The sequence below is a fragment of the Pseudorca crassidens genome, chromosome 3 (genome assembly GCF_039906515.1).
Source record: "Pseudorca crassidens isolate mPseCra1 chromosome 3, mPseCra1.hap1, whole genome shotgun sequence".
In the NCBI taxonomy this organism is placed as follows: Eukaryota; Metazoa; Chordata; class Mammalia; order Artiodactyla; family Delphinidae; genus Pseudorca; species Pseudorca crassidens.
The window spans coordinates 51,447,694-51,474,718 of NC_090298.1; the positions used below are offsets into that span (position 1 = coordinate 51,447,694).

The 27,025-nt window shown below is 42.2% G+C and overlaps 1 protein-coding gene and 1 pseudogene across 3 annotated transcripts in view; both read left to right on the plus strand.

The window, feature by feature from the left end:
• The window catches only part of RGS7BP (regulator of G protein signaling 7 binding protein), a 166,488-nt gene that overhangs the window by 88,385 nt on the left and 51,078 nt on the right, over positions 1–27,025 (plus strand). For 2 of the 3 annotated variants that reach the window (XM_067730802.1, XM_067730801.1), the window contains exons 4-5: positions 7,073–7,220; positions 9,199–9,269. In XM_067730802.1, coding sequence (XP_067586903.1) covers positions 7,073–7,220; positions 9,199–9,269 — 219 coding nt within the window. Of the gene's footprint in view, positions 1–7,072; positions 7,221–9,198; positions 9,274–27,025 lie in introns of those variants that run through there. The other variant, XM_067730803.1, reaches the window with a different exon arrangement.
• Positions 16,481–19,394, plus strand: LOC137221333 (protein enabled homolog pseudogene; annotated as a pseudogene).

The window sequence follows — 27,025 nt, forward strand, 5'->3', positions numbered from 1 at the left end:
CATCTCCCTCCCTCCCACCCTTCCTATCCCACCCCTCTAGGTGGTCACAAAGCACCGAGCTGATCTCCCTGTGCTATGCGGCTGCTTCCCACTAGCTATCTATTTTACGTTTGGTAGTGTATATATGTCCATGCCACTCTCTCACTTTGTCACAGCTTACCCTTCCCCCTCCCCATATCCTCAAGTCCATTCTCTAGTAGGTCTGTGTCTTTATTCCCGTCTTGCCCCTAGGTTCCTCATGACATTTTTTTTCTTAGATTCCATATATATATGTGTTAGCATACGGTATTTGTTTTTCTCTTTCTGAGTTACTTCAGTCTGTATGACAGACTCTAGGTTCATCCACCTCACTACCCAATAACTCAATTTCGTTTCTTTTTACGTCTGAGTAATATTCCATTGTATATATGTGCCACATCTTCTTTATCCATTCATCTGTTGATGGACACTTAGGTTGTTTCCATCTCCTGCCTACTGTAAATAGAGCTGCAATGAACATTTTGGTACATGACTCTTTTTGAATTATGGTTTTCTCAGGGTATATGCCCAGTAGTGGGAATGCTGGGTCATATGGTAGTTCTATTTTTAGTTTTTTAAGGAACCTCCATACTGTTCTTCATAGTGGCTGTAGCAATTTACATTCCCACCAACAGTGCAGGAGGGTTCCCTTTTCTCCACACCCTCTCCAGCATTTATTGTTTGTAGAGTTTTTGATGATGGCCATTCTGACCGGTGTGAGATGATATCTCATTGTAGTTTTGATTTGCATTTCTCTAATGATTAATAATGTTGAGCATTCTTTCATGTGTTTGATGGCAATCTGTATATCTTCTTTGGAGAAATGTCTATTTAGGTCTTCTGCCCATTTTTGGATTGGGTTATTTGCTTTTTTGATATTGAGCTGCATGAGCTGCTTGTAAATTTTGGAGATTAATTCTTTGTCAGTTACTTCACTTGCAAATATTTTCTCCCATTCTGAGGGTTGTCTTTTGGTCTTGTTTATGGTTTCTTTTGCTGTGCAAAAGCTTTGAAGTTTCATTAGGTCCCATTTGTTTATTTTTGTTTTTATTTCCATTTCTCTAGGAGGTGGATCAAAAAGGATCTTGCTGTGATTTATGTCATAGAGTGTTCTGCCTATGTTTTCCTCTAAGAGTTTGATAGTGTCTGGCCTTACATTTAGGTCTTTAATCCATTTTGAGTTTATTTTTGCGTATGGTGTTAGGGAGTGTTCTAATTTCATTCTTTTACATGTAGCTGTCCAGTTTTCCCAGCACCACTTATTGAAGAGGCTGTCTTTATTCCACTGTATATTTTTGCCTCCTTTATCAAAGATAAGGTGACCATATGTGCATGGGTTTATCTCTGGGCTTTCTATCCTGCTCCGTTGGTCTATATTTCTGTTTTTGTGCCAGTACCATACTGTCTTGATTACTGTACCTTTGTAGTATAGTCTGAAGTCAGGGAGCCTGATTCCTCCAGCTCCATTTTTCTTTCTCACGATTGCTTTGGGGCTTCCCAGGTGGCGCAGTGGTTGGGAGTCCGCCTGCCGATGCAGAGGACACGGGTTCATGTCCTGGTCTGGGAAGATCCCACATGCCACGGAGCAGCTAGGCCCGTAAGCCATGGCCGCTGAGCCTGCGCATCTGGAGCCTGTGCTCCACAATGGGAGAGGCCACAACAGTGAGAGGCCCGCGTACAGCAAAAAAAAAAAAAAAAAAAAAAAAGATTGCTTTGGCTATTCGGGGTCTTTTGCATTTCCATATAAATTATGAAATTTTTTGTTCTAGTCCTGTGAAAAATGCCTGTGGTATTTTGCTAGGGATTGCATTGAATCTGTAGGGATTGCACTGAATCTGTAGATTGCTTTGGGTAGTAGAGTCATTTTCACAATGTTGATTCTTCCAATCCAAGAACATGGTATAACTCTCCATTTGTATCATCTTTAATTTCTTTCATCACTGTATTATAATTTTCTGCATACAGGTCTTTTGTCTCCTTAGGTTTATTCCTAGATACTTTATTCTTTTTGTTGTAATGGTAAATGGGAATGTTTTCTTAATTTCACTTTCAGATTTTTCATCATTAGTGTACAAGAGTGCAAGAGATTTCTGTGCATTAATTTTGTATCCTGCTACTTTACCAAATTCATTGATTAGCTCTAGTAGTTTTCTGGTAGCATCTTTAGGATTCTCTATGTATAGTATCATGTCATCTGCAGTGACAGCTTTACTTCTTCTTTTCCAATTTGGATTCCTTTTATTTCTTTTTCTTCTCTGATTGGTGTGGCTAAAACTTCCAAAACTATGTTGAATAATAGTGGTGAGAGTGGACCACCTTGTCTTGTTCCTGATCTTAGTGGAAATGGTTTCAGTTTTCCACCATTGAGGACGATGTTGGCTGTGGGTTTGTCATATATGGCCTTTATTATGTTGAGGAAAGTTCCCTCTATGCCTACTTTCTGCAGGACTTTTTATCATAAATGGGTGTTGAATTTTGTCAAAAGCTTTTTCTGCATCTATTGAGATGATCATATGGTTTTTATTCTTCAGTTTTTTAATATGGTGTATCACATTGATTGATTTGTGTATATTGAAGAATCCTTGCCTTCCTGGAATAAACCCCACTTGATCATGGTGTATGATCCTTTTAATGTGCTGTTGGATTCTGTTTGCTAGTATTTTGTTGAGGATGTTTGCATCTATGTTCATCAGCGATATCGGCCTGTAGTTTTCTTTCTTTGTGACACCCTTGTCTGGTTATGGTATCAGGGTGATGGTGGCCTCATAGAATGAGTTTGGGCGTGTTCCTCCCTCTGCTATATTTTGGAAGAGTTGAGAAGGATAGGTGTTAGCTCTTCTCTAAATGTTTGATAGAATTCGCCTGTGAAGCCATCTGGTCCTGAAGACAGCGCTATTTTTTAAATGGGCAAATGATATGAATAGAAAATGAAAAGAAGAAATACAGGCAGCCAATTCACTTATGAAAAATAAATTTAATCTCAGTAGTAATAAAAGAGGTGAAAAGAAACTTCAATGAGAGATTCTATTTTCCTTCATCAAATAAGCAAAAATTAAATATTGATAATATGAAGTTCTGGCAAAGGTGTAGGGAAATAGATTCTCTCATTTACAGCTGGTAGAAGGAAAATGTAAATTAGCATAGACTTTTCAGAGGCCAATTTGGCAATATATATTAAGGTACAAAATGTGAATACATATACTTTGTCCAAGTTTTCTGCTTTAAAGGATCTGTCCCATACAAATACTGGCATACTCTGGAGAAAGGGAAGAATTACAATGTAAATTCCTTACTAGGGGATACTGTGCATCCATTCAAAAGCATAAAATAAATCAGAATGCATTAACATGAAAGTATCTCTAACCATAGTAACGTGGCAAAGAAAGCTGTATAACATATATAGTATAATTACTTTTTTTGATGCTGTATATCTGTTGAAATCATCTGATGTGTAAGCTTTCGTCCTTGGTACTGGACTTACAGAACTGAAGAAAACAGATAAGGTTCCTGGACTTACATACTTTACATATCCAGTTTGGGAGATGGGAGATGAGAGTGGGGTTGGGGTGAGCAAATAATAAACCAGTTAGCAAATACATAAGATAAGTTTCTATTAGTGATAAGTGTTCTATTAAGGCAATAAACAGGGACTGTAGTGGGAGAGGATGCCCAGCGTAAAGTCAGTGCTATCAGTAAATGAGAGCAATTATGATCTCCCCACATATGTTCTGGAATTGAAAACCCCTACAATTCCTATCAATCTCTTGTCTTTCAAGATGTGCCAGCCAGAGAAGATGTAATATAATCAAAATTCTGCAGAGATTTTGTAAGCTGACAGAAAGCACCAAACTGCAAGTCCAGCATCCAAGTTTTTCATTCTTGTGCATCTGCATTAGCAGCGTTATATCTAGTCTCTGAAAATGAGGGAAAGGAGGGTGTACTTGGCATTGCAAGCTCATAGGCATGTTTCAGGAATACATGAATAATTATGTTACCTTTTTTTTAGAATGTTTTTGTCTTATGTAAGTAGAATTAGTACAGGCAGTAAGTGTACACAGAGTGATTGTGGATTGGACTTTACATATGTGTTTGTGTATAAGAAGAGTACATATGAAGGAGATAGAGGACTCCAAGAAGGAACATCACGCTATCTTGAGTCCTCCCTGTTCCCATGAATGAAAGTTTTGGGCTCTACAGTCCTGACCACAGGGTAGGGGCTACAGTGGCCCCACGCCAAGCAGAGCCCATAAAGCAGAGAATTTCTTTGTGTGAATCTTCTTCATCTACCATTTGCTATCCAAACCATACTCCATTCTCCATGGCATTTCAAACCCAAAAGAGCAGAACAGGAGCCATGTGTGCTTTCAGGTGGCCCTCTCCTTTAGACCTCTGAAAAGCAGAGGGCTGTTTTGGGGGACACCACCCTTTTGTCCCTCTCTCAAGTGCTAGCCACTCTTGCTCAGACTCACATCCCAAGGCTGACTGCTCAGAGGTATGTGCCAAATGGACTGCATGTGTGCACTCTACCAGGAGATTCAATGCAAGTGCTTTTAAGAGGTCAATGCCCTCCCACTGGGAAATGGTAATATGCTATGTACTTAATGGTAATATGCTATGTACTTAATTTCTACCCAACAGCAATACCATAAAATTGGAAAAAACAATTCCATCACCCAGGATCAATGTGCATAAAGTATACACAAAAGGATCAAAAGTTTTCATCAGTAAACTTGTGTTTGTGCTTTGGCTGAATATTCAGAGGTCCACTTCTACTATAGGCTGATGAATGCTGTACAGTTAATTACCAGTTAATTGCTTGTCTCGTTCTCCTTGTGTTGCTACTACATGGGTTAGAAATGACAGGGATGAGATTTTTGCTAGTTGCCTTCAGATCAGGAATCCAAGGGAAAAGCTTCCCATTAGATTTTACCATAAAGAGCCTTCCTTTTCATAAGTGTTTTTGTTTTTTTAAAAAAACATGCAAAAACAATCATATCATGATTAGGGAAATTGAGCTACAAGGTAACCAGGTGGAGCTGCCATCTCATGAATGTTCAATGATACGGGCTGTAACGATTTCTTAACAACCAGTCTGGAGATGTAGCTACATAATACAAATAAAACTGGTTGAAAGAGTGAAAGCAACAATATAGCTACCATTTATACAGACTACATAATGTTATACAACAGCTTTGTAATTATTTGTTTTTTTGTTTTTTTTCCGGTACGCGGGCCTCTCACTGTTGTGGCCTCTCCCGTTGCGGAGCACAGGTTCCGGACGCACAGGCTCAGCAGCCACGGCTCACGGGCCCAGCCGCTCCGCGGCATGTGGGGTCTTCCCAAACTAGGGCACGAACCCGCGTTCCCTATCTCCAGCACTTTAAGCTCCATGAGACAAAGACTATCCTTTCTTTCACCTCTGTCTCTCTAGTACCAAGCCCAGTACCCGATACTTAGCTGACACGTAGGAAATATTGTGAGTGAATGAACAAGTGAGTTAATGAACAACTGAAAAAGCCAGGTTTAAAACCCAGTTCTTCGAAACTGAGTTATTTGTAATGAGGTGGATGGACCTAGAATGTGTCATACAGAGTGAAGTCAGAAAGAGAAAAACAAATACCATATGCTAATGCACATATATGGAATCGAAAACAACAGTACTGATGAACCTAGTGGCAGGGCAGGAATAAAATGCAGATGTGGAAAACAGACTTGAGGACACAGAGTGGGGAGGGGAAGCTGGGATGAAGTAAGAGAGTAGCATTGACATATATACACTACCAAATGTAAAATGGCTAGTGGGAAGCTGCTGCATAGCACAAGGAGATCAGCTCGATGCTTTGTGATGACCTAGAAGGGTGAGATAGGGAGGGTGGGAGGGAGGCTCAAGAGGGAGGGGATATGGGGATATATATATACCTATAGCTGATTCACTTTGTTGTACAGCAGAAACTAACACAACATTGTAAAGCAATTATACGACAATAAAGATATATTTAAAAAATGAAAGTAAATAAATAAAACCCAGTTCTTGAGAATTCCCTGGCAGTCCAGTGGTTAGAGCTCGGCGCTCTCACTGCTGGGGCCCCAGGTTCCATCCCTGGTCAGGGAACTGAGATCCCACAAGCCATGCGGCACAGCAGAAAAACACACACACACACACACACAAATAAAAAATTAACTCCCAGTTCTTGGGCCTCGTATGCCATTCCCATGATAGCAAGATACACCCTTGCAGATACCCAGAAGTTCAAGGCAGAATAAAAGACATTAACAGAGGATATCGGGGCCACGGACTATAACTCCCATTTAATTTCATATGAATTTATGGCCTAACCAATTCGGAGATTTGTTTCCAGAAAGTATTGATTTATTCCCTTGAGATCAGTCCCAGTAAATACAAGTCTTAGTGCATTGGCAGTTCAGTACTGTGGACGGCTACCCAGTACATGGTGCTTTAGTTGATTGCACTTTGTGGTCTCAGCAGAGTGAGGCTGGATCTTGAGACTGGGCTCTTTCCTTATAGAATGATACACTGAAGGAGGTTGGAGAGCCAAGGAAATGGAAGGCAGGTCCATAATCTCTGCTGCTTCTCACAGGCCCAGAGGGCTAGTGTCAGAATCAGAGAGAATGGCAGGAGCTCCTATTTCTTCTGCTGGGTGTCACCTGCTCCTGGCCCTTTTACCTGCCCCTGCATCTGAGGACCGAAAAAGCAGCACAATTTCACAGGCTGAATCTCCTCTTCCTAGCTGATCCGATCTAACTCACGAAGAATGGGTTACAAAGCACCAATAGTCCATCAAAGGCAGGGCCCTTACTTTAATCTTGATCTTCAGGTTGCATTGACCTCAGATAGCTTTCCCAGAATGTTGTGAAAATATGCTACACACACACACACACACACACACACATGACTTTAGTATTCAAAGAAGTTTCTAGGGTTAATGGAGCATTTGACTCAAAGCATAGCCAACGTTTGCAGTGATATCTTGGGTATAGAATTTGCATTTATGATTTCTTATCCTCTTCTCTTTACCAACACCAACCCCCTTAGGAAAGGAGCCTGGAGGGGGAACCAAGAGTTTGGATTGCAAAATTGAGGAGTGTGCTGAAACACCTGCTCTAGAGGACTCGTCATCATCCCCTGTAGATATTCAGCAACATTCCTGGCAGGTTTCCACAGACATTGAGAACACTGAAAGGTAAGTGGGAAGTTACCCTAAATAGACTGCCAATCCTCCTCTAGTTAACACTCAGGGGCTAGAGAGAGTCGAGATTTTCTCTTTCTGATTCAGAAACAGAGCTCTCAGTAAACTGAGATGAGAGACGGTAAGGGGTCCAAATCCATCTGTGGAATGATAGCAGAGCCTCCAGGAGATGTGGGCTCCCAGGCCTCTGCTTTTCCCACTCCATCAGTCTTGCATCTCCATGGAGATGAAAATGGAGTGCTTCCTTGGGAAGGAAGAAAGGTGGATCTATATACCCATCACAGCTCACCCACCAGGATGGGTCCCAAAATTTCCATTTGTTTAAGGGAGAAGAACTGAAAATTGTGCAAAGATGTCTACTAGATTCTCAGATTTCAGGTGTATGGAATGGCCTATTCAGTTGCCAGTCAGGGGCTGAGTGTTCTGTCCAGTTCACAGACAGCTTTCCAAAGGGCTGTCTTCTCTTACTCTCCCAGGATGTAGATGATGGCCCCTTAGTGGTCAAAGTGAGTTAATGCATTTGTCTTAACAAGCAGTAGCTCACGGCTAGAGAGGGAGTTTCTTTCTTGGGAAGAAGAGATTCTACAGTGATTCTATTTCATTTGGGAAAAGGAAGCAATAACAATAATATAATCATAAACGCATCTAGATGCTAAAAATTCCATTCTGTGAGGCAGAGGGACAAGCCCCTTGTTTATTGGCCTTCACACTGATATCTTGTCCTTTGCTACTGATGTCCCCAGAGCCAGCACGAAGCAGCTGAACACTAGGCAATTCCATCGAGGACTCTGTGTGTGTGGGGTTGAGTCATTGACAAGATAATGAACACTATTTTTTTATTTTTAGAAATGTATCACACAGTGACATTTAGAGCCATTGTAGTTCTACTTTCAGATTGTAATATAATTCTAAAGCTAATTAACCAAATTTCTGTGTTTATAGAAAATTGAAGCATGTGGTAATTACGTGCTATTAATAAAACTGGGATTTTGTCTAAGCTTGGAAATCCAACAATTCAAACAATAAAGCTGTTTGGCACAGTTTGGTAGAGCTATAGACAAATGATGAGTGATTTCTCTTAATTATAAAGTAGAAAATGCTTTGCTCTATTCCCAGGAGTATCTGCCAGAGTGCCATGGTCAGTGTGTAATCCTTCAGCAAAGCCATGTTCCTTCTCAGAAACCTCGCACAGAATCTCTATCCAGGCCTTGTAAGCTTGTCAGAGAGCAAGCTACGGCTGATAATAATAATAGGAGTGTCTAGCTCTCAGCGTTGGAGTTATTTCAGTTCAGCCTAAAAGTTCAGATTCTGGTCAAAGGAGGTGGGAGTGACTGGGAGAAGTAGGCACGGTAGACCTGGTCTGGGAGGGGGCTTCCTTGCTTCTCCCTATCACTTTGCCCTAAGAAATCTGTGGGTCTCAAACTGGGCTGCACATTAAAAACATTCCAAGCCAATTTAATGTGTTGACCCTTGGGAATGCTTAACACCTGTGTTACTGTGAATTCCAATTACGATAATGAGAGACGACAGGGAGTGAAACCACACAGGCAGGACAGCCCTTGGACCAGATAAGAGAACATCATCACCCAGCCTCAGCTTTGCCCAGGGTTCTCCTGTTGTTCTAGTTGCGTGCCCTTCACCTGCCCTTGGAAACGTGAAGTACTGTCCTCATTACCAGAGGCTCTTCTCTGATCTCAGCCAGTTCCAACTGAAGGCAGATATGAGGGCTCCTATAGCAGAATGCCCTGCGGAAACGTTTGTCAGAGTAATTCTTATTCCTTCCAGAGCCAACCCAACTCAGATTTTCTTTTTTCTTATACAAGCAAAATAAATGCAATATTTGCCTACTGGAAGCTCGAGCTGGTACAGTTAGGCACAGACTTTGTCCTTCAGTTGTCTCACAGAACAGACGGTTCGAGATTACATTTCAAAAATTTACAGCTGATAGTTTTTCTTTTTATCAATTTTACAGAGACATGCGAGAAATGAAAAACCTTTTAAGCAAACTCAGGGAAACTATGCCTTTACCATTGAAAAATCAAGGTGAGTCTTGTCATTTCTCTTTGAGACAGAGGATGTTTTTAACATGATAACCTTGGGTCTTGTTTCTTCAGAAATTAAAGCAAGTTGTTGTTTTTTTTACACAAGCAATAGAAGGCATTGAGCCTACAGTTGTCTTTCCTCGAGAAGACAAGCGAATGAGAATAGTTTATCAGGTGAATGCAGTTTTGCTCTGAGGGGGAGCTGAGAAACACTCTGATGACACAACAGACACCTCCTCCACTGGCCCTATCAGTCAAGAGCATTTATTCATTGTATACGCTGTGAAAAGCACCACACCATGTATGGCAAACACAAAAGGACTGAAGACTTGGCCCTTTAAGAAGTTTACAGCCAAGCCGAAGAGACTTAAGAACACTTACAAAGGAAGATCCCTGCCAACCACGTGTTGTGTTGTTATCTAAACAAAGTAATAGTAATAATTAACATAAATTGCCACTGTGATTTTGCATCCAATCCCAACGTATGGGGGTTTTTCCAAACCACCAAGCAATTATCGGACACCAGCTGGGTGTCCTGCAGTTCAACTGAATTCTGACACTAACTGGGGACAGCGTCGGATTCCATGAGTTACGGGTTCAGTAGTCCTAAAAGACTGCCCGCCCTCAGCCCCAACTTTAGACACCAATCCCAAGTTCAGGTTGTCACCTAAGCTTCTGACATCCAGCTATAGATCAGAGGGTCCAATGAACTCCTTCTTAGGTTCAGTTAGTTCACTAGAGCAGCTCACAGAACTCAGAGAAACATTTTACTTACCAGATCACCGGTTTATTATTACAGGATATAACTCAGGAACAGCCAGAGAGAAGAGATGCACAGGGCAAGGTATGGGGAAAGGGCACAGAAATTCCATGCCCTCTCCAGGAGCACCACTCTCCCCAGTCTCAGAAGCTCTCCAAACCCTGCCCTTTTGAGTTTTTATAGTGGCTTCTTACACAGGCATGACTGATTAAATCACTGGCTATTGGCAATTGATTCAACCTCCAGCCCCTCTCCCCTCCCTGGAAGTCAGGGGGTGGGATTGAAATTGTTAACCCTCCAATCACGTAGTTGATTCTCCTAGCAACCAGCCCCCACCCTCAGGTGTTTTCCAAAGGTCACATCATTAACATAACAAAAGACATCTTTATTGCTCTCTAAGGAAGTTCCCAGAGCTTTGGTAGCTCTGTGCCAAGAATGAGGTCAGAGACCAATATATATAAATTACAATATCACAGCCACTATCCTAAATACCTTAGATGTATTAACTACATTAACTTATTTAATTCTAATAACAACTTTGAGGGAAATGCTATTCATGTTTCCCAATTTACAGGAAACTGAGGCACAGAGAGGTTAACTAACTTGGCCAAGGTCACACAGACTGTAAGTAGAAAGGCTGGGATGTGATCCCAGGTAGCCTGTCTCCGGAACTATCCTATGGGAGTATACACCAGAAAAGGAAGCAGAAACACAGAAAGGGAAAGGGGATATTCACTAGAATGTGAGTTCTGTGAGGGGAGGGCCTCTGTATGCTTTTGTTAACTGTTTTATCTTCAGTACCTAGAGAAATGCTCGGAACATAGTAGAATAACACCCAGCATAAACATTAAATGTTTGTTCAACCTGCACCCAACTTTGCAGCCCCAGAGTCTGAAGATATGTACAAAGGACTAATAATAATCACTTTCACTAAGCACATATGGCCAGAGCAGCCTTAAGGGAAGCATCAGCTTCAGAGGGTGGTCCATAGAGGGTGGAGAAAGGGTTTTTAGAAGTAAGAAAGATACACCTTGTTTCCACCGAGCAAAGCCCAGGCGGGAGGGAGGACAGGGTGCTGCTTGCCTCTGGGTGAGGAGGGAGAAGAGTTGGCAGCAGAGTGGGAGCTCCACTTGGCTCAAGGAGCAGCGTGGCAGAAGGTGGAGAGGTGGAGGTGAGAACACCAGACAGTGTAGTGTGACCTGAGCTGCAAGGGACGGAGGCAGGTAACAGAAAATAAGAGGTGGGCGATTGACATATATACAATAATAGGTATAAAGTGGATAACTAATAAGAACCTGCTGTATAAAAGAAATAAAATTCAATTAAAAAATAAATAAAATTTAATAATAAGAAAAGTAAAAAAAAAAAAAAAGAAAGAAAAGAAGAGACCAGCAATGTGGTGCATCAGGTAAACTGCAAGCACCCCCAAAGGGCCTGGTGACCGAGGGTTCCTGGCTTGAGCTGTCGGTACAGTGTTTGGGAGGCCTTGTAGGGTTTTAAGAAAACAGTGTTTTACTACAGAGTGTTGTAGTAATGAGAGCCCTCTGGACACAGCCTGCAAGTTTGCTGCTAGAAATAAGCATGGTTAAGGCTAGCCTTGGGTTCCGATGCTTGCTCTGCCGTTTTCCTGGAACAAGTAGTTTAACTTCTGGAAATGTACATTTCCTTATCCCTGAAAAAGAAATTAGACCACCTACTTCAGAAGCTTGTTGTAAGGATTAAATGATTAAACGCATGTCAATGCCCACTACCAACCTTACAGAGAGCAAGCGCTCCACAGATGCATTATTATTATTGTTATTATTATTGATATTTACCAGCTGGCCCACCAACCTAGTTCAGGAAGACTCCAAATCATCATCAAATTGAACAATACCTGCTACATTTCACTCTGAAGCAGACTATGTGTAGCATCCATGAAAGGGTGATCCTGAGCCAGCTCTCCAGAATATTGATCTCTAAGACGTTGGATTTGGGGCTCATGTCTGAAGCTATCCTCACCTTTGTATTATGTAGGGCAAGTCCCCCCCACCAACAGGATGTGGTTGGTCTTCTTTTACTTCACATCCAGTTGCTTAGGAGGATGACAACCCACGGCCCCCCAGGCTGAGTTTCATGGATGCCATAGGCTATATTTTAAATTAAATATCTGAAACAGTCCCTCTATATTTAGTGAAAGTTCATCCAACAGTTTTTGAATTGGGCATTATTGGAAAAATAGAAATTTTATTTTCTTTACTTAGGACATTTTTATAATCACAAAAAGTATAATAGAAATGCTGGGACTTCCCTGGCTGTCCTGTGGTTAAGTCTCTGCGCTTCCACTGCAGGGGGTGTGGGTTCGATCCCTGGTCAGGGATCTAAGATCCCACATGTCAAGTGGTGTGGCCAGAAAAATCCAAAATTATAGTAGAAGTATTTTGTATAACTTTTATAAACGGAAAAAATAATTAGAATTTTAAATACATTTTAAAAATATAATAATAGTAATGAATGATTGATACTATGAGTAAAAACACAAGTGAAAAGGGAAAAATTGAAACAAGTGATGCCTAGGACTTGAACCCTAAATCCATTTGGGCCATGCAAAGGAAAAAGCTAGGAGATAGAAGGACTTCTTCAGGAGGGAGTAATGCTGTATGATTTAAAAATAATTTTTAAAATTCAGGTGAAGTCTTGTGGGAAATTAAGGTTTCTTCATTGGGGGGAGAAATGGGAACCCTTAGCACGTGAAGATACATCTCTGTTCTGGGCATGTTTAATGGGTACTCCCAGCATGACGTCACTGGGAGCGGAGCGGTGGGGAAGGGGAATGCAAGTCTCCGCTGGGACGTCTGAGAAGGCCTGAAGGAAGGAGAGCAGGTCTGTTGGAGTCACCATGGGAACATTTTTTAGCAGATGCATGCGGCACTATTTTAATCAGCAGATCAGCCAGATCCCTCTCTCTGCGTATACCAAGACAGAGCATAGAGGCTGCCCCATGACCTTCCTGGAATTCTTTTCAGGAGATTGATTCATTACACAGGTCTAATCTATGCAGAAGATGGTGTGGGGTGAAATGTGGGAAAATGTGCTTCCAGTTTTTTTCTGTAGGACCTTATTGTCAAAACATAATTCTAACTGGATGAAAAGCATTATAGAGAGCCATCTGTTTTCCTTCTGCCTGCTTCTTTCCTTTCTCTTTTCATTCCATTTACACGTGAGTTTGAAGCAGAGAGAAAAAGGGAAAAGATACTGCTCCTGGTCCCCCTTTTTCCTACACTACACAAACCCTGACCATGTGGAAATCCTGCCAGGCACGTACAGGGTGCGGGTGGGGAACCCACCCTGGAAATGCTCTGAATCCCCTGTTCTCCAGACTCCCTCCTGTCCCGCAACTCAGAAACTCTTCCATGTTGATTTGAGCATTTCAAGATTGAATCCTATCTTCCCGCCTTCCCACCACAATCAAAACTTGACTCAACAACAATATGCTTTACATTGATTTCCAGTGACAAACAAAGGAAGGTGGCCAAGATCAGGAATTGTAATGGTTAGTGATTATGCCTTTATTTGAGATGGGACCTTTGCTTCTGTGCTTCCAGTTTAAGGCTGGAGACAGAGGTGCACAGAAGAAAACTCCCTTGCTCGGCTGCAGCTCCCGGCAGCCTCCCGGCAACGTCCAGGTCTCCTGGCTCTCAGCCTTCTGTCCTTTCCTCTGCTTCAGCACCTCTCCTGTCCTACATTCCAGGTCACTGGCAGTGCTGTAGGGAGCTTCATTAATTATGAGAGTCTTGCTGTGTCAAATGGATTACAAATGGAACCACCTGTGTAGAGCCCACAACGTTACTGACAAAGGCTAAAAGGAGATGGGAAAGTGAAGGACAAGCATCTTCTAAATGCAGGCTGTAATCAAACAAAACACTGCAGAAATAATTTAAGCCTGAAAGACAGTTTCACCTTTTCCAAAATTCTGACTTCATGAATGCTGTGTGGTGTGTCAATACATTTACTCTTGCCTAGAATTCGGTTGGTGGTACCATGCATTAGAGTCTGTCTGAAGTGGATCAGTCAGGAATTGCAGCTGTTCTAGAATGGGCCCCCTCCTGCAGACAGTCCTACTCCAGACTAAACTGGGCCTAGGAACAGTTCCCCCATTCTCTATACCTGTGATCCACTCCAGTCTGGACGTGCATAACTAGAACCAACATAGCCATGGCAGGCGGAAGAGTTCTCTGGCATCTGGCTGAAGAACACTGAGCAGTTATACCACCTGCTAGCCTGGAGATGACTTTTTAGGTCCTTCTCCAGCACCTCATATAAAGACTTTCTGTGCCTCAAGTTGGTGTCTGAATGTCACTCTGGGCAGTTTTTTGTTTTGTTTTTTAATTAATTAATTAATTTTTGGCTCCATTGCATCTTCATTGCTGCACGTGGGCTTTCTCTAGTTGTGGCGAGCAGGGGCTACTCTTCGTTGCAGTGCGTGGGCTTCTCATTGTGGTGGCTTCTCTTGTTGCAGAGCACAGGCTCTAGGCTCACGGGCTTCAGTAGTTGCAGCATGCAGGCTCAGTAGTTGTGGCACACGGGCTTTGTTGCTCTGTGGCATGTGGGATCTTCCCAGACCAGGGCTTGAACCCATGTCCCCTGCATTGGCAGGCAGATTCTTAACCACTGTGCCACCAGGGAATTCCACTCTAGGAAGTTTTACTGGTTACCCCAGATCCTTTGCAATCTCTACAAAATTTTGCCCAGGATTCAGCATGACATATGCTATCCCTCCCCCGCTCCTCCAATCTAATCCACTCATCACTGATCACACATCAGTTTCTAAATACATTACTCTAATTATGTTGAGCCACTACTCAAATTTTATGTGTCTACACATTGTCCATTGAAGGAAAAACAGACTTCTCACCTCATCATTTCTTGTCCCCACCATCATCCAACATGTGATAGTCACTTACAATATGCCAGATTCTGTGTCAGGTGCTGGGGATGACTCCCCCTAGAGGCTTTCCATCTCAACAGGACAGAATGGGATGAGAATCACCTGGGAAGATTTTTCAAATGACATAAGCCTCCCCTTGCAGAGATTGTGATGGAGCCTTCAGGGTATGACATGTGAATTCTGGAAACAACTAACACACACACACACACACAGATACACACACACACAGAGATACACACACACACACACACATACTATTGGAAAGACAAAAAAATAGCACTTAAAATGCAACTATTAGTTAGATACAGGTTGCTATAAGGGTATATTAATAGTTAGAAACAGGTTGCTACAAGGGCATATTGGATTCTCACCTAGTCAGATTTTAGTTGTAAATGGGGAAGGAGAAGACAGGAGTAATTGAGAATTGCTTTTTGGAAAGTATCTGAGCTGAGAATTTTTAGGATAAATTGAAATTAGCTAAAGAAAAAGATAGAAAGAAGAGAGTCTAGGCAGAAGATTCTGAATGTGTGAAGGTGTCTGAGGAGATGACAGAGCAGGGCATTTTGATGAACTATAAACACTTCATTATTTGGGAAAGTGGTTAGAAAAGAGGCTTAAGGACTTCCCTGGTGGCACAGTGGTTAAGAATCTGCCTGCCAATGCAGGGGACACGGGTTTGAGTCCTGGTCTGGGAAGATCCCATATGCCATGGAGCAACTAAGCCTGTGTGCCACAATTACTAAGCCTGTGCTCTAGAACCCTCAAGCCACAACTACTGAGCCCATGTGCCACAACTACTGAAGTCCGCAACAAGAGAAGCCACCGCAGTGAGAAGCCCGCGTACCACAACAAAGAGTAGCCCCCACTCACCGCAACTAGAGAAAGCCCGCGCACAGGAACAAAGACCCAACACAGCCAAAAATAAAATAAATAAAATAAATAAATTTAAAAAAAAAAGAGGCTTAAGAGAGAGATTAGAGGGAGTCTTTCAAGATGGTGGAGTGGAAGGACCTTGAGCTTACCTTCTCTCATGAACACACCAAAATCACAGCTAACATCTGAACAGCCATCGATAGAAAAGACTGGAACCTACAGAAAAAGATCTTCTACATCTAAAGGCGTAAAGAAGAAAGCACAACGAGACGGTAGGAGGGGTGCACTTGAAATATAACCAAATCCTTAACCTCCTCCCCCACCCCACCCCACCTTGGGTGACCTTGCAGAGGCTCTCCCACAGGAGTGAGAGTTCTGAGGCCAACATCAGGCTTCCCAGCCCAGGGGTCTGGCATTGGGAAGAGATGCCCCCCAGAGCATTTGGATTTGAAGGCCAGCAGGGCTTATTTGCAGGAGCTCCACAGGACTGGGGGAAACAGACACTTAACTCTTAAAGGGACTGCACAAAATCTCACATGTACCAGGACCAAGGGCAAAAGCAGTAACCTCAGAGGAGCCTGGGCCAGACCTACCTGCTGGTCTTGGAGGGTCTCCTGGGGAGGCGGGAGCGGGGGGTGCTGTGGCTCATGCTGGGGCCATAAAAACTGGTGGTAGATATATTGGGGATTATTCATCTGCATGAACTCTCCTTGAGGCAGACATCTTGCTTGGGTCTTTAGCACAAAGACCCGGCCCCACCCAACAGCCTGTAGCCTTCAGTACCGGATGCCTCAGGCCAAACAACTAACGGGTGGGAATACAGCCCCACAGCCCCACGCATTAGCAGTCAGGTTGCCTAAAGACTTCTTGATCACACAGCCTGCCCACCAGAGGGCCAGGACCCAGCTCCACCCACCAGTGGGCAAGCATCAGCCCTTCCTGCCAGGAAGCCTACACAAGCTTCTAGACCAGCCTCACCCACCAGGGGGCAGAAATCAAAAGGAAGAAAACTACGATTCAGTAGACTGTAGTCTGCAAACACAGGCCAGACACTACCCTGGGACCGCTGGCCCCTGGCCCTTGGGTGAGCGCACTGCTGGGACTCATAGGACGTCTCCGACAGAAGGCTACTTCTCCAAAGTTGAGAAACGTAATTAACCCAAAATGAGGTGGCAGAGGAATGTGTTTCAGATGAAGGAACAAGATAAAACTCCAGAACTAAGTGTTGTGGAGATAGGCAATCTACCCGAGAAAGAGTTCAGAGTAACGATTGTAAAGGTGATCCAAGAACTCAGGAGAAAAATGGATGTTAGAGGGATTTTTTAACAAAGAGTTAGAAAATATAAAGAACAACCAAACAGAGTTGAACGATACAATAACTAAAGTGAAAAACACACTGGAAGGAATCAATAGTAGAGTAAATGAAGCAGAATGGATCAGTGAACTGGAAGACAGAGCAGGGGAAATCACTACTGTGGAGCACAAAAAAGAAAAAAGAATGAAAAGAAATGAGGACAGTGTGAGAGACCTCTGGAACAACATTAAGCACACAAACATTCACATTATAGGGGTCTCAGAAGGAGAAGAGAGAAAGAAAGGACCAGAGAAAATATTTGAAGAGATTATAGTTGAAAATTCCCCTAACATGGGAATGGAAATAGCCACCCAAGTCCGGGAAGTGCAGAGAGTCCCATACAGGAAAAACCCAAGGAGAAACACGCCAAGACACATAGTAATCAAATTGGCAAAAATTAAACAGAAAAATTATTGAAAGCAGCAAGGGAAAAACAAGAAATAACATACAAGGAACTCCCATAAGGTTATCAGCTGATTTTTCAGCAGAAACTCTACAGACCAGAAGGGAGTGGCAGGATACATTTAAAATAATAAGTGAACAGAGTATCTGTCAGGCAAGAGCTGCTGTGATGGTTTATGATGATGCCAATAAAAAGTGGGTGCCAGCTGGTGGTTCAACCGGGTTCATCTGAGTTCATATATATCATCATACAGGCAACAACACATTCAGAGTGGTGGGCAGGAAGATTCAGGACCAGCAGGTAGTGATATATTGTGCCATTCCTAAAGGGTTGAAGTACGATCAAGCTACTCAGACCTTCCACCAATGGTGGGATGCTAGACAGGTGTATGGTCTCAACTTTGGCAGCAAAGAAGATGCCCATGTCTTCGCAAGTGCCATGATGCATGCCTTAGGAGTGTTGAATTCACAGGAAACAAGGCCAACATCGCCTAGACAAAATTCACAACTACCTGCCGAAGTTCAGAATGGCCCATCACAAGAAGAATTGGAAATTCAAAGGCGGCAACTACAAGAACAGCAATGACAAAAGGCGCTGGAGCCGGAAAGGCTGGAGAGAGGAAGAATGCAAAGGAAGAGATTGGAGAGGGAGAGGTTAGAAAGGGAAAGGCTGGAGAGACTGGACTGGGAAAGGCCAGAAAGAGAGCGGCAAGAGCAGTTAGAAAGGGAGCAGCTGGCATGCGAGGGAGAGCGAAGAATGGCAAATGCCGCTGCCCCTGCCTCTGTGGAGACAACTCCTCTACTTCTGAGCCAGGCTCGCAGGCAGCCTCTCAGCCGCGGAACCTCCAGCCCAACAGGGCATTTTCTTGGGACCACCTGCACCTCCACCCCCTCCTCCACTCCCACCAGGTCCTGCCCAGGCATCAGCCGTACTCCCTCCACCCCCAGGGCCCCCTCTAACCCCTCCACTTCCATCCTCAGGGACCCCCCTCCGCCTCCTCCATTGCCTTTTCAGAATCAGGTACCCCTCCTCCCCCCCCACCTCCTGCTGCTCCCCTCCCTGCATCTGGATTTTTTTCGGGATCCATGTCTGAAGACAATCGCCCTTTAACTGGACTTGCAGCTGCGGTTGCTGGAGCAAAACAGGAAAGTGTCACGGATGGAGGATGCCTCTTTCCCAAGCGGAGGGAATACCATTGGTGTGAATTCAGCCTCATCTAAACAGATATGGGTCGTGGAAATGGATCCCTTCCGTTAGGGGGTAGTGGTTTAATGGAAGAGATGAGTGCCCTGCTGGCCAGGAGGAGAAGAATTGCTGAAAAGGGATCAACAATAAAAACAGAACAAAAATGAAGATTCAGAGCTTGTAACTTCTAAGGCCTCTTCAACAAGTACACCTGAACTGACAAGAAAGCCTTGGGAAAGAACAAATACAATGAATAGCAGCAAGTCACCTGTTATTTCCAGACGGGATTCTCCAAGGAAAAATCAGATTGTTTTTGACAACACGTCCTATGATTCATTACACAGACCAAAATCTGCGCCCTCGTCACAGCCCAGTGCCAACGGAGTCCAGGTGGAGGGACTTGGACTATGACAGGCTGAAACAGGACATTTTAGATGAAATGAGAAAAGAATTAACTAAGCTAAAAGAAGAGCTCATTGATGCAATCAGGCAGGAACTGAGCAAGTCAAATACTGCATAGAGAATCAAACTAAGGAGAGACAGGACTTTAATCTGGAGAAAGGAAAAAAAAAAAAAACCAACAAAGAACAACTGTGGTAACAACAACAAAACCCTTAAATTTTGTGAGCTGTAAGAAGAAAATGGAGACAAAGCAGGGAAAAACCAACATACTTTGAAAGACTTCAGACATTACTACCCTGGTGATAAGCTGTTTCCCTCCCAGTTTGCTGCTTTTTTCTGACCTTTACAACAGGATGGAAGAGAGTCGTATAGGAGTTCCTGTATCAGTTATGCAGAAAATACTGAATCCATCAGGCAAGATCACCGTGCATTGAGATATTTTCATGTCAAGAGAAAATCACACATTTTCCACAATCCATTGCTGAAATAAAGAGGAGAAAGGCTTGAGAAGTTTTCTTCAGAGATGGTGATGAGGAATTTAGCAAGTTATACTATTGTATTGTTTCTCTCAGGTTTGTCTTCCTATCATATTTGATATTCCATGAATAATTGAGTTCAGCCCTATGTAGGTTAAGATCATAAAATGTGGAACAAATGGAATGGTATGTGCTTTCAAAGGGTGATATTTATAAGAAATGTCCTAAAAATGATTTGTTCGGAGTGAGGAATTTTAGAATGATAGGAAGTCTCTCGAGTTTAGCCTTCATGCAATTTTGTAGATTCAAACATAAAATTTGTCCACAATTTAAAGATTTAGATGCCTTCCTAAATTGTTACAATGCTTTACCAAATCTGTGACTCCTACGTAACACAAAGCAGTGGTCAAATGTAAAACAATATATTGTAGATTCACTGTAGGTTTTCAACCTTTTTTAGATTTATGCATGTGGACATATTTATAATGTAATTATAAATTATAAAATTAGAAAACCACCACAAAATTAGCTTTTTTAAATTGCAGACAGTAATGCATGTCAAACTAATATGTAGTGGCCTTTTCAAGGCCTAGTCCCAGGGAAAACATTTTGTAGAGTATAGGGGAGTGGAAGGAAGGGAAGGAATAATTTTTTATTCAAAGTGAATTTCTGCACTATCTTCATTCTCAGTTATCTGCATGAATAATAATGGGGAATATTTTGTGACTTTAATTGGTAAATATGTTAACAGCATCAAGTACTTAATCTTTTACATCATGTCTTCAGCTATTTGTATTTTAACTTGAGTAAGTTCAATGGTCTGAAACATGATTCTGAGCTTCACATGAATTACGTCTTACTGTGGAACTCAAAAGTTCCATCCCTGAATTTGGCAGTTGTTATTACCTTGGTGCCCTGCAGTTGTACAGGTGTTCAGGTACACGTTCCTGACTACAAAGCTGCTTTTGAATCTTATGTTGCAATACTAGAAAAGTAACAATGATGGCAGCAATTAAGGTCACAGAAATCATTAGATCAAGGGAAAACAGTGAGGGGGGTCCTGCATAATTTTCTTTTAATAAATAAAGTGAGATTTAGGTGGTGGGAAGAAGGAACTAGATACTCTACTTACCACCGTGTGTGCACGCGTGCGTGCGTGTTTGTGTGGGCACTCACGTGTGTGTATGTTATCCACTCCCTTTTCTTTGAAACTTCTAAGATTAAAATAGGGAAGAAATCCTGTATGTTGCAATGATAGAATTTTTTGAAATTTTAGGAAATCAAAATTCTCCAGGCTCTCCATCTTGATGTGCCATATTTGCTTTGAAACTTTGGATTATCAGTAGTTTTACTAAAATTTTGAAGAAATAATCCATTTTCATCTGCTATCTAGATTTCTTTTTTTTTTTTTTTGCGGTACACGGGCCTCTCACTGTTGTGGCCTCTCCCATTGTGGAGCACAGGCTCCGGACGCACAGGCTCAGCGGCCATGGCTCATGGGCCCAGCCGCTCCGCGGCATGTGGGATCCTCCCGGACTGGGACACGAACCCGCGTCCCCTGAATCGGCAGGTGGACTCTCAACCACTGCGCCACCAGGGAAGCCCTATCTAGATTTCCTAATCTAAATTCCTAAAAACAGAACTTGTTGATAGCATAGTTTTCTAAGTGCTGCAAGTTTGCAGCCATTACCACTTCAAAGAGGTTTGAATGAGGGAATTTTTTTCCCTTGTTAAAATAGTTCTATTCCTGTAGAAACTTCAGTTTTAGATCTGTGATGGAGGAGCTATCATAATTCAAGTATACGGTTCTTTTTTTCTATCAACTATTCATTGTCATCCAATAGTGAAGACATTAAAGATGCAGCAAGCTTATGAAGTACTACTTTCTAAAAGAAATAGGTGGCATTTTCATCTTTATTATTGTACTTTTGGTTATGCAAACACTTTGATGATACAAATGTTTATGTCCCCCATAAATCTGCTCAGAAATTGCTTTTGATTTTGTTGATTAAGTTAAGCAGTCTCTAGTAGGATAGAGTACTGGGTACAAGTGGTCCAAAGTAAGATAAAAGACTACAGTAAAAATGCTAGGTCTTAAAAAAGAAACTGGTTTATGCACTAAATGTTTTGTGCCTTGGTCTAATATTAACATGATGTCTGTGTAAAATGACAAAAAGAACCAGAGTTGAATCACGTTTTATCTCCTGTCATTCTTCATTGTCCCAAATTGCTAAATGTGTTCTTTCCAAGAAGTCTGATTGAATTACTGCATCCATTTACTGTCCTATGTGACAGTTTTGTCCTTGTTAGAGATTTGAGTAATTAAAATGGGAAACAGAAGCTTAGGTTATTTTCCTTATCAAAACTATGTTCCTTGGAGGCACAATATTATGATGGTTTTCATGCTCTTGTACCTTGGCTGTCTTAAGCTGAGTGTAGTTTAGGGGATCCTTTCTAATTACAGGCAGGTACTTCTTTCCTTCAACACTGTGATCTGACCTGTGACAAATCTGTACTATACACGATGTAAATGGCTAACAAGTCAATTGCAAACCAACTGAATGTACAAATCTTTGTGCCGGTGCTGAAATCTCTTCAGAATAGTCATCATGATCTCAAAGTTTGTTTCAAAATTTTGCAAGCATCAAGTGTCAATCAAAACTGAAGATGAAACACTAATGACTGTTGAATTCTCATGCTTTAGGTGTACTTCCTTATTAGAGTTTTTGGTTCTCTGCTATTTTTACCATACTGTTCATTTAAATTTCCTACATGCTAACTTCGTTTGTGCGATTGAAATAAAATTGCAGTATATATTAACAAAAAGAGAGAGAGAGACTAGAGAGGTTGGGGGAGGCCCCTCTAATTCATGTTAAGAGGTTTAGACTTTATCCTGAGGTCACTGGAGGGATTCAGTTAGTAGGCAAGTACAATAAGACAGGTGAGAAATGCTTACAATCTGACCTAAAGACCAGGGCTTGGAGAAGAGGATATGACCAGTTGGATGATGTACATAAGGCCAAGGCAGAATCAAGGATGGAACCTGGGTTCAGACTTGGAAAACAGAGCGAATGATGGTGTCAACCACTAAATTAGAACAGAGCGGTACCAGTAGAGGTAGAGGACAGGACAGTTGAAGTTCTGGATGCAGGGGGACTCCAAGAGCGATGCTCAGTGGTTGTGATGGACGTACATGTCTTATGCTGAGGTGAGACATGCGAGCTAGAAGGACAGGAAATACAGATGTAAATGTCAGCAGTGTCGTGGTAATCAAAGCCCTAAAAATGGTTGAGACCACCCATGGAGAATACATACAGAAGAGCCCTGAAATACCAAAATGTAAGAAGAGCAGTTTACAAAAACGGAGAAGAAACTCAACATGGTAGAATAAGAAAGCTGCAAGGAAGGAATGGCTAATAGTGTGGGGTAGTTCAGCTAGATAAGAACTGAAAGTGTCCATAGGATTTAGCAACAAGGGAGTCACTGGTGAGGTTGGCCAAAGTAGCTTACTTGGAACTGGGGGCCCAGAAGCCTAATTAAGGAGGGTTGAGGAGTAAGTGGGAGCCGAAGACCTGGGCAGCCAGGGTAAATTTATTAAGTCTTTCATAAAGAGTTGCTCATAGAATGGTGGCTAAACAGGGTTGGAAGCGGACAAGGCACCCAGGGCTGTAGCAATTGTATGGAAGCATGAAGGAAGGTAGAAGCACGGAGCAGTCAGAAAAGACTTTTCTGAAAAAAGAGATGGTGTGTGAAAGGACAGGGAGGCAAGGGAAGGAATGGCCTTATTTAGGGAATTCTAAGTAGTTCTGTTTTAGACCATCCCCTCCTTCATATGCCTTTCATTCCAGCCAGACTGGACAATTTACTTGGACCCAAATTCAGGCTGCCTTTGACCTCCCTGTCTTTGACCTGCCCTGACCTCCTCCTTTGACACTGTTTTCTCCATCCGGAATGCCTGCCCCCCTACTTCACCAAATGTCCAAGTTCTCCCCACACCTTGTAGCCCAGCATGAACACGGAGACCCCAGGAATTTTCCACAAATGCCTTCTTTATAGGTGGGAGTAATTTCCCCCTCTGGGAATTCTCAAAGCATTGTATTTGTATCTCTGTAACGGCATTTCTAATGAAGCCTCCTAGTTACTCAGACAAAGATCCCTGAGGCCAAGGTTCACCTTTCTCTTAGGACCCATATGGTATTACCCCCAGCACTCGACATAGAGCCCTACACTTCGTAGAGCTTCGATTAATTCAGTGGTTCTCAAAGTGTGGTCTCAGGACCAGCTGTATCAGCAGGTCCAGGAACTTGTAAGAAGTGAAGATTGCCTGGCCCACCCCAGACCTACTGATTCAGAAACTCTGGAGGTAGGGCTAGCAATCTGTGCTTTCATAAGCCCTCAGATGAAGCTGATGCAGCTTATGTTTGGGAACCCTGGGATTAGCTGAAGTTCTCCTTTTTTAACAGATTAGAAATGTGCAACTGCAGTTCCATTATAAGCACTTCTCTTGACTTAGAGAACATAGCTTTAAACTCAAACACTCAGTTTATTATTTGAAAACTTCTCATTTTCATGTCCTTCTGTTTCTTAACATATCATTTATGTAAAAAATATTTTATTGGCAAAAGAAATTTGAGCAATAGAGAAATGGTATTACTGTACCTTGGGGGCCTCCAGCATCCCTGGCTTTAATAGGGATTAAACATTAAACATCCAAGAATTAAACATTAAATGACTGGGGTTTGAATTTACGGATGACTGAATACCCTACTCTCCTTTTCTTTCACTTTCTGCTATCCTTTCCTGCCTCCTCTTCTCTTTCTCACTTTTTATTTTCACATTTAAAACTCTCCTAAGTTACAGTTCTCTGAGGGTATGCACTTTGGAGAAAAGATACCATAAAAGTCTCAATCATTTCCAATAAAAAGCAAAGATTTCCCAGCAAGTTCAGATGGATTAGCATAGAAAGTTTAGAATGAGTGGGGAAACATCCCATTTTGCTCACATTCTGTTGACAGCCCCTCACTTCAGAGACAGGATTTCAGTATGTGGGAAGACATCTTTCCTTGGCTTTAAATTGACTTCAAACCATTCCAGGCAGACTTACTGCTCAGTGAATTTCAGCATTTACTGCAGATGTCAGCTTCCTAGAGTGTAGAAAGCTGCTCTGAATTTCTGCCAAGAATTTTTGAGCTTTTGTGTCACCTCAGCCCTAGGTGATGATCAGACAAGCTCCAGGCTAGGCAAAGGTGTCACAAATGCTCAACTAAGATGCCCCAAACCAGCAGTTGTCCTTAATAGGCAGTCTGTCCTTTGCTTAACGTCTGAGCACTTTCTCATCAATCCTAACACTTCCTATTCACTTATGAATGCTATATATGTATGTGTGTGTGCATGTGTGTATATAGCACTCACAAGTGAATGTTATATATATATATATGAAAAGAAGGCTGAATGAGAATTTCAATAGCACAAAGGTTTTTTGATTCACTGTAATGAATGCACAGATACAAGGGTCAGTCTTGATACAAATCTCATAATACCTGTGTGCTTTTAATACCTAAAAAAGAGAGAATGGGAGCAAATATACCACCACAGCACACACATGCACACTTTCTTTGTAAATACAACATACCAACGTATGTAGATATTTCCTCATGTAGTGGGAATGATACACACCAGAATTGCATTTTATTGTGTAATATATAAATACCAATGAGGTCACTCCCAAATCTCTTAAATGACTGAAGAAAGGCAAGCATATAGGGAATTCAGGAAATAAATGGGAATTCAGGAAATAGATCTCCAAGTCTCATAGAAGTAGAAATAAGATTTTTCTTTGCTATTAGTATCTTCATAGTTTTGGTAATTCTGTTCCAAGGAAGCATTAACTTCCAGTTGAACTTGAGTTTGGGGAAGTGTAGTCAGTATTCAAAGAGATACCAAAAAATAAAATTCTTTACCCTTCAGGGTCTGCTGTATCTTGGCCATATCCAATTAGGTTAAGTTCACTGATCATTTGGTGGTTAAAGAAGTTAAGAGTCCTAAAAATGATGAGAGAGTATGGTTATCATTTCTATCTGCTCCAAATATATTATGATTCATCTCAGAGATTCTTCTGAGAAATCAGGTTTATATATAGGATTTGACATTGCTTTCAGCATCTTAACTGTTTGGGGCAAGTTTAACTGTAAAAGAGAGATGTCCTATTTTTTTGCCTCAAAATGTTGACATCCAGATTATAGTGAATTATTTTTCACTATGAAAGAGACAGAGTCCTGTTTTTCTCCACATTCGCAGAGTGTGAGTATTAAAAGAGGATTTTAATCTGGGGAGCCTGGGGGAGGAGGCTGTGTTTGATTAATCTGATGTGCCCAGCTGGGGCCCCTGTTTTCTTCCCTGGCTCTGACTTGCTACTCTAGTCTAGCATCTTCAACGTTAGGATGGGGAAAGGAGGGAACATTTTAGCTCTGCTCTGGGAGGGCAGTGCAACTAGTCCCAGCAAAGCTTAGGTATATAAGAGTTGCCAGCCAACCAGCCATTTTGTTGCCCCTAGTTCCATTCTGACCATATCTCAGCGCTGCCTCAGCTAGCAATTTCCAGATTATTTCCCTGTGGTCCTTCTCCAGCCTCTGCAACCCACATTGGCCAGTTCCGCTCCAACAGGCTGTTTCTACCCACACTCTCTGTTGAACTGCACTATTTCCCAAAAACCCAGCTCATTAAACTGTATTTGGTTTACTGGTTTATTTCTTTCTCTACTTGTCATCATATTAAAATTTTCAAACCACAACTTGTGAATTCAACAGCTGACAATCTTCTCTGAATGCCCTTGTGTGCAGATATCTATAGAAAATGCTAGGGAGGGCTTCCCTGGTGGCGCAGTGGTTGAGAGTCTGCCTGCCGATGCAGGGGACATGGGTTCGTGCCCTGGTCCGGGAAGATCCCACATGCCATGGAGCGGCTGGGCCCGTGAGCCATGGCCGCTGAGACTGCGTGTCTGGAGCCTGTGCTCCGCAATGGGAGAGGTCACAACAGTGGGAGGCCCGCGTACCGCAAAAAAAAAAAAAAAAGAAAGAAAGAAAGAAAGAAAGTACTAGGGAAATACTCAACAAGAAATAGTTGAAGCTTCTTCCCGAGGCATAAAGTAGGTGAATGGAGGTAAGACAAGGTCCTATGTAAAGGAAAATAGTTAATAATAGCTATATTTACTGTTTCCTCCATGCTAGGCACCAATGTCCCCACCCAAGCTAAATGTTTTTAATAGATTGTTTCATTTAATTCTCACCTAGGGTAAGTATTACTGAGCCTTATTTTACATATGGGGAAAATGAAGCCTAACGAGCTTAAGTGACACTTTCAAAGTCATAGGACTAGTAA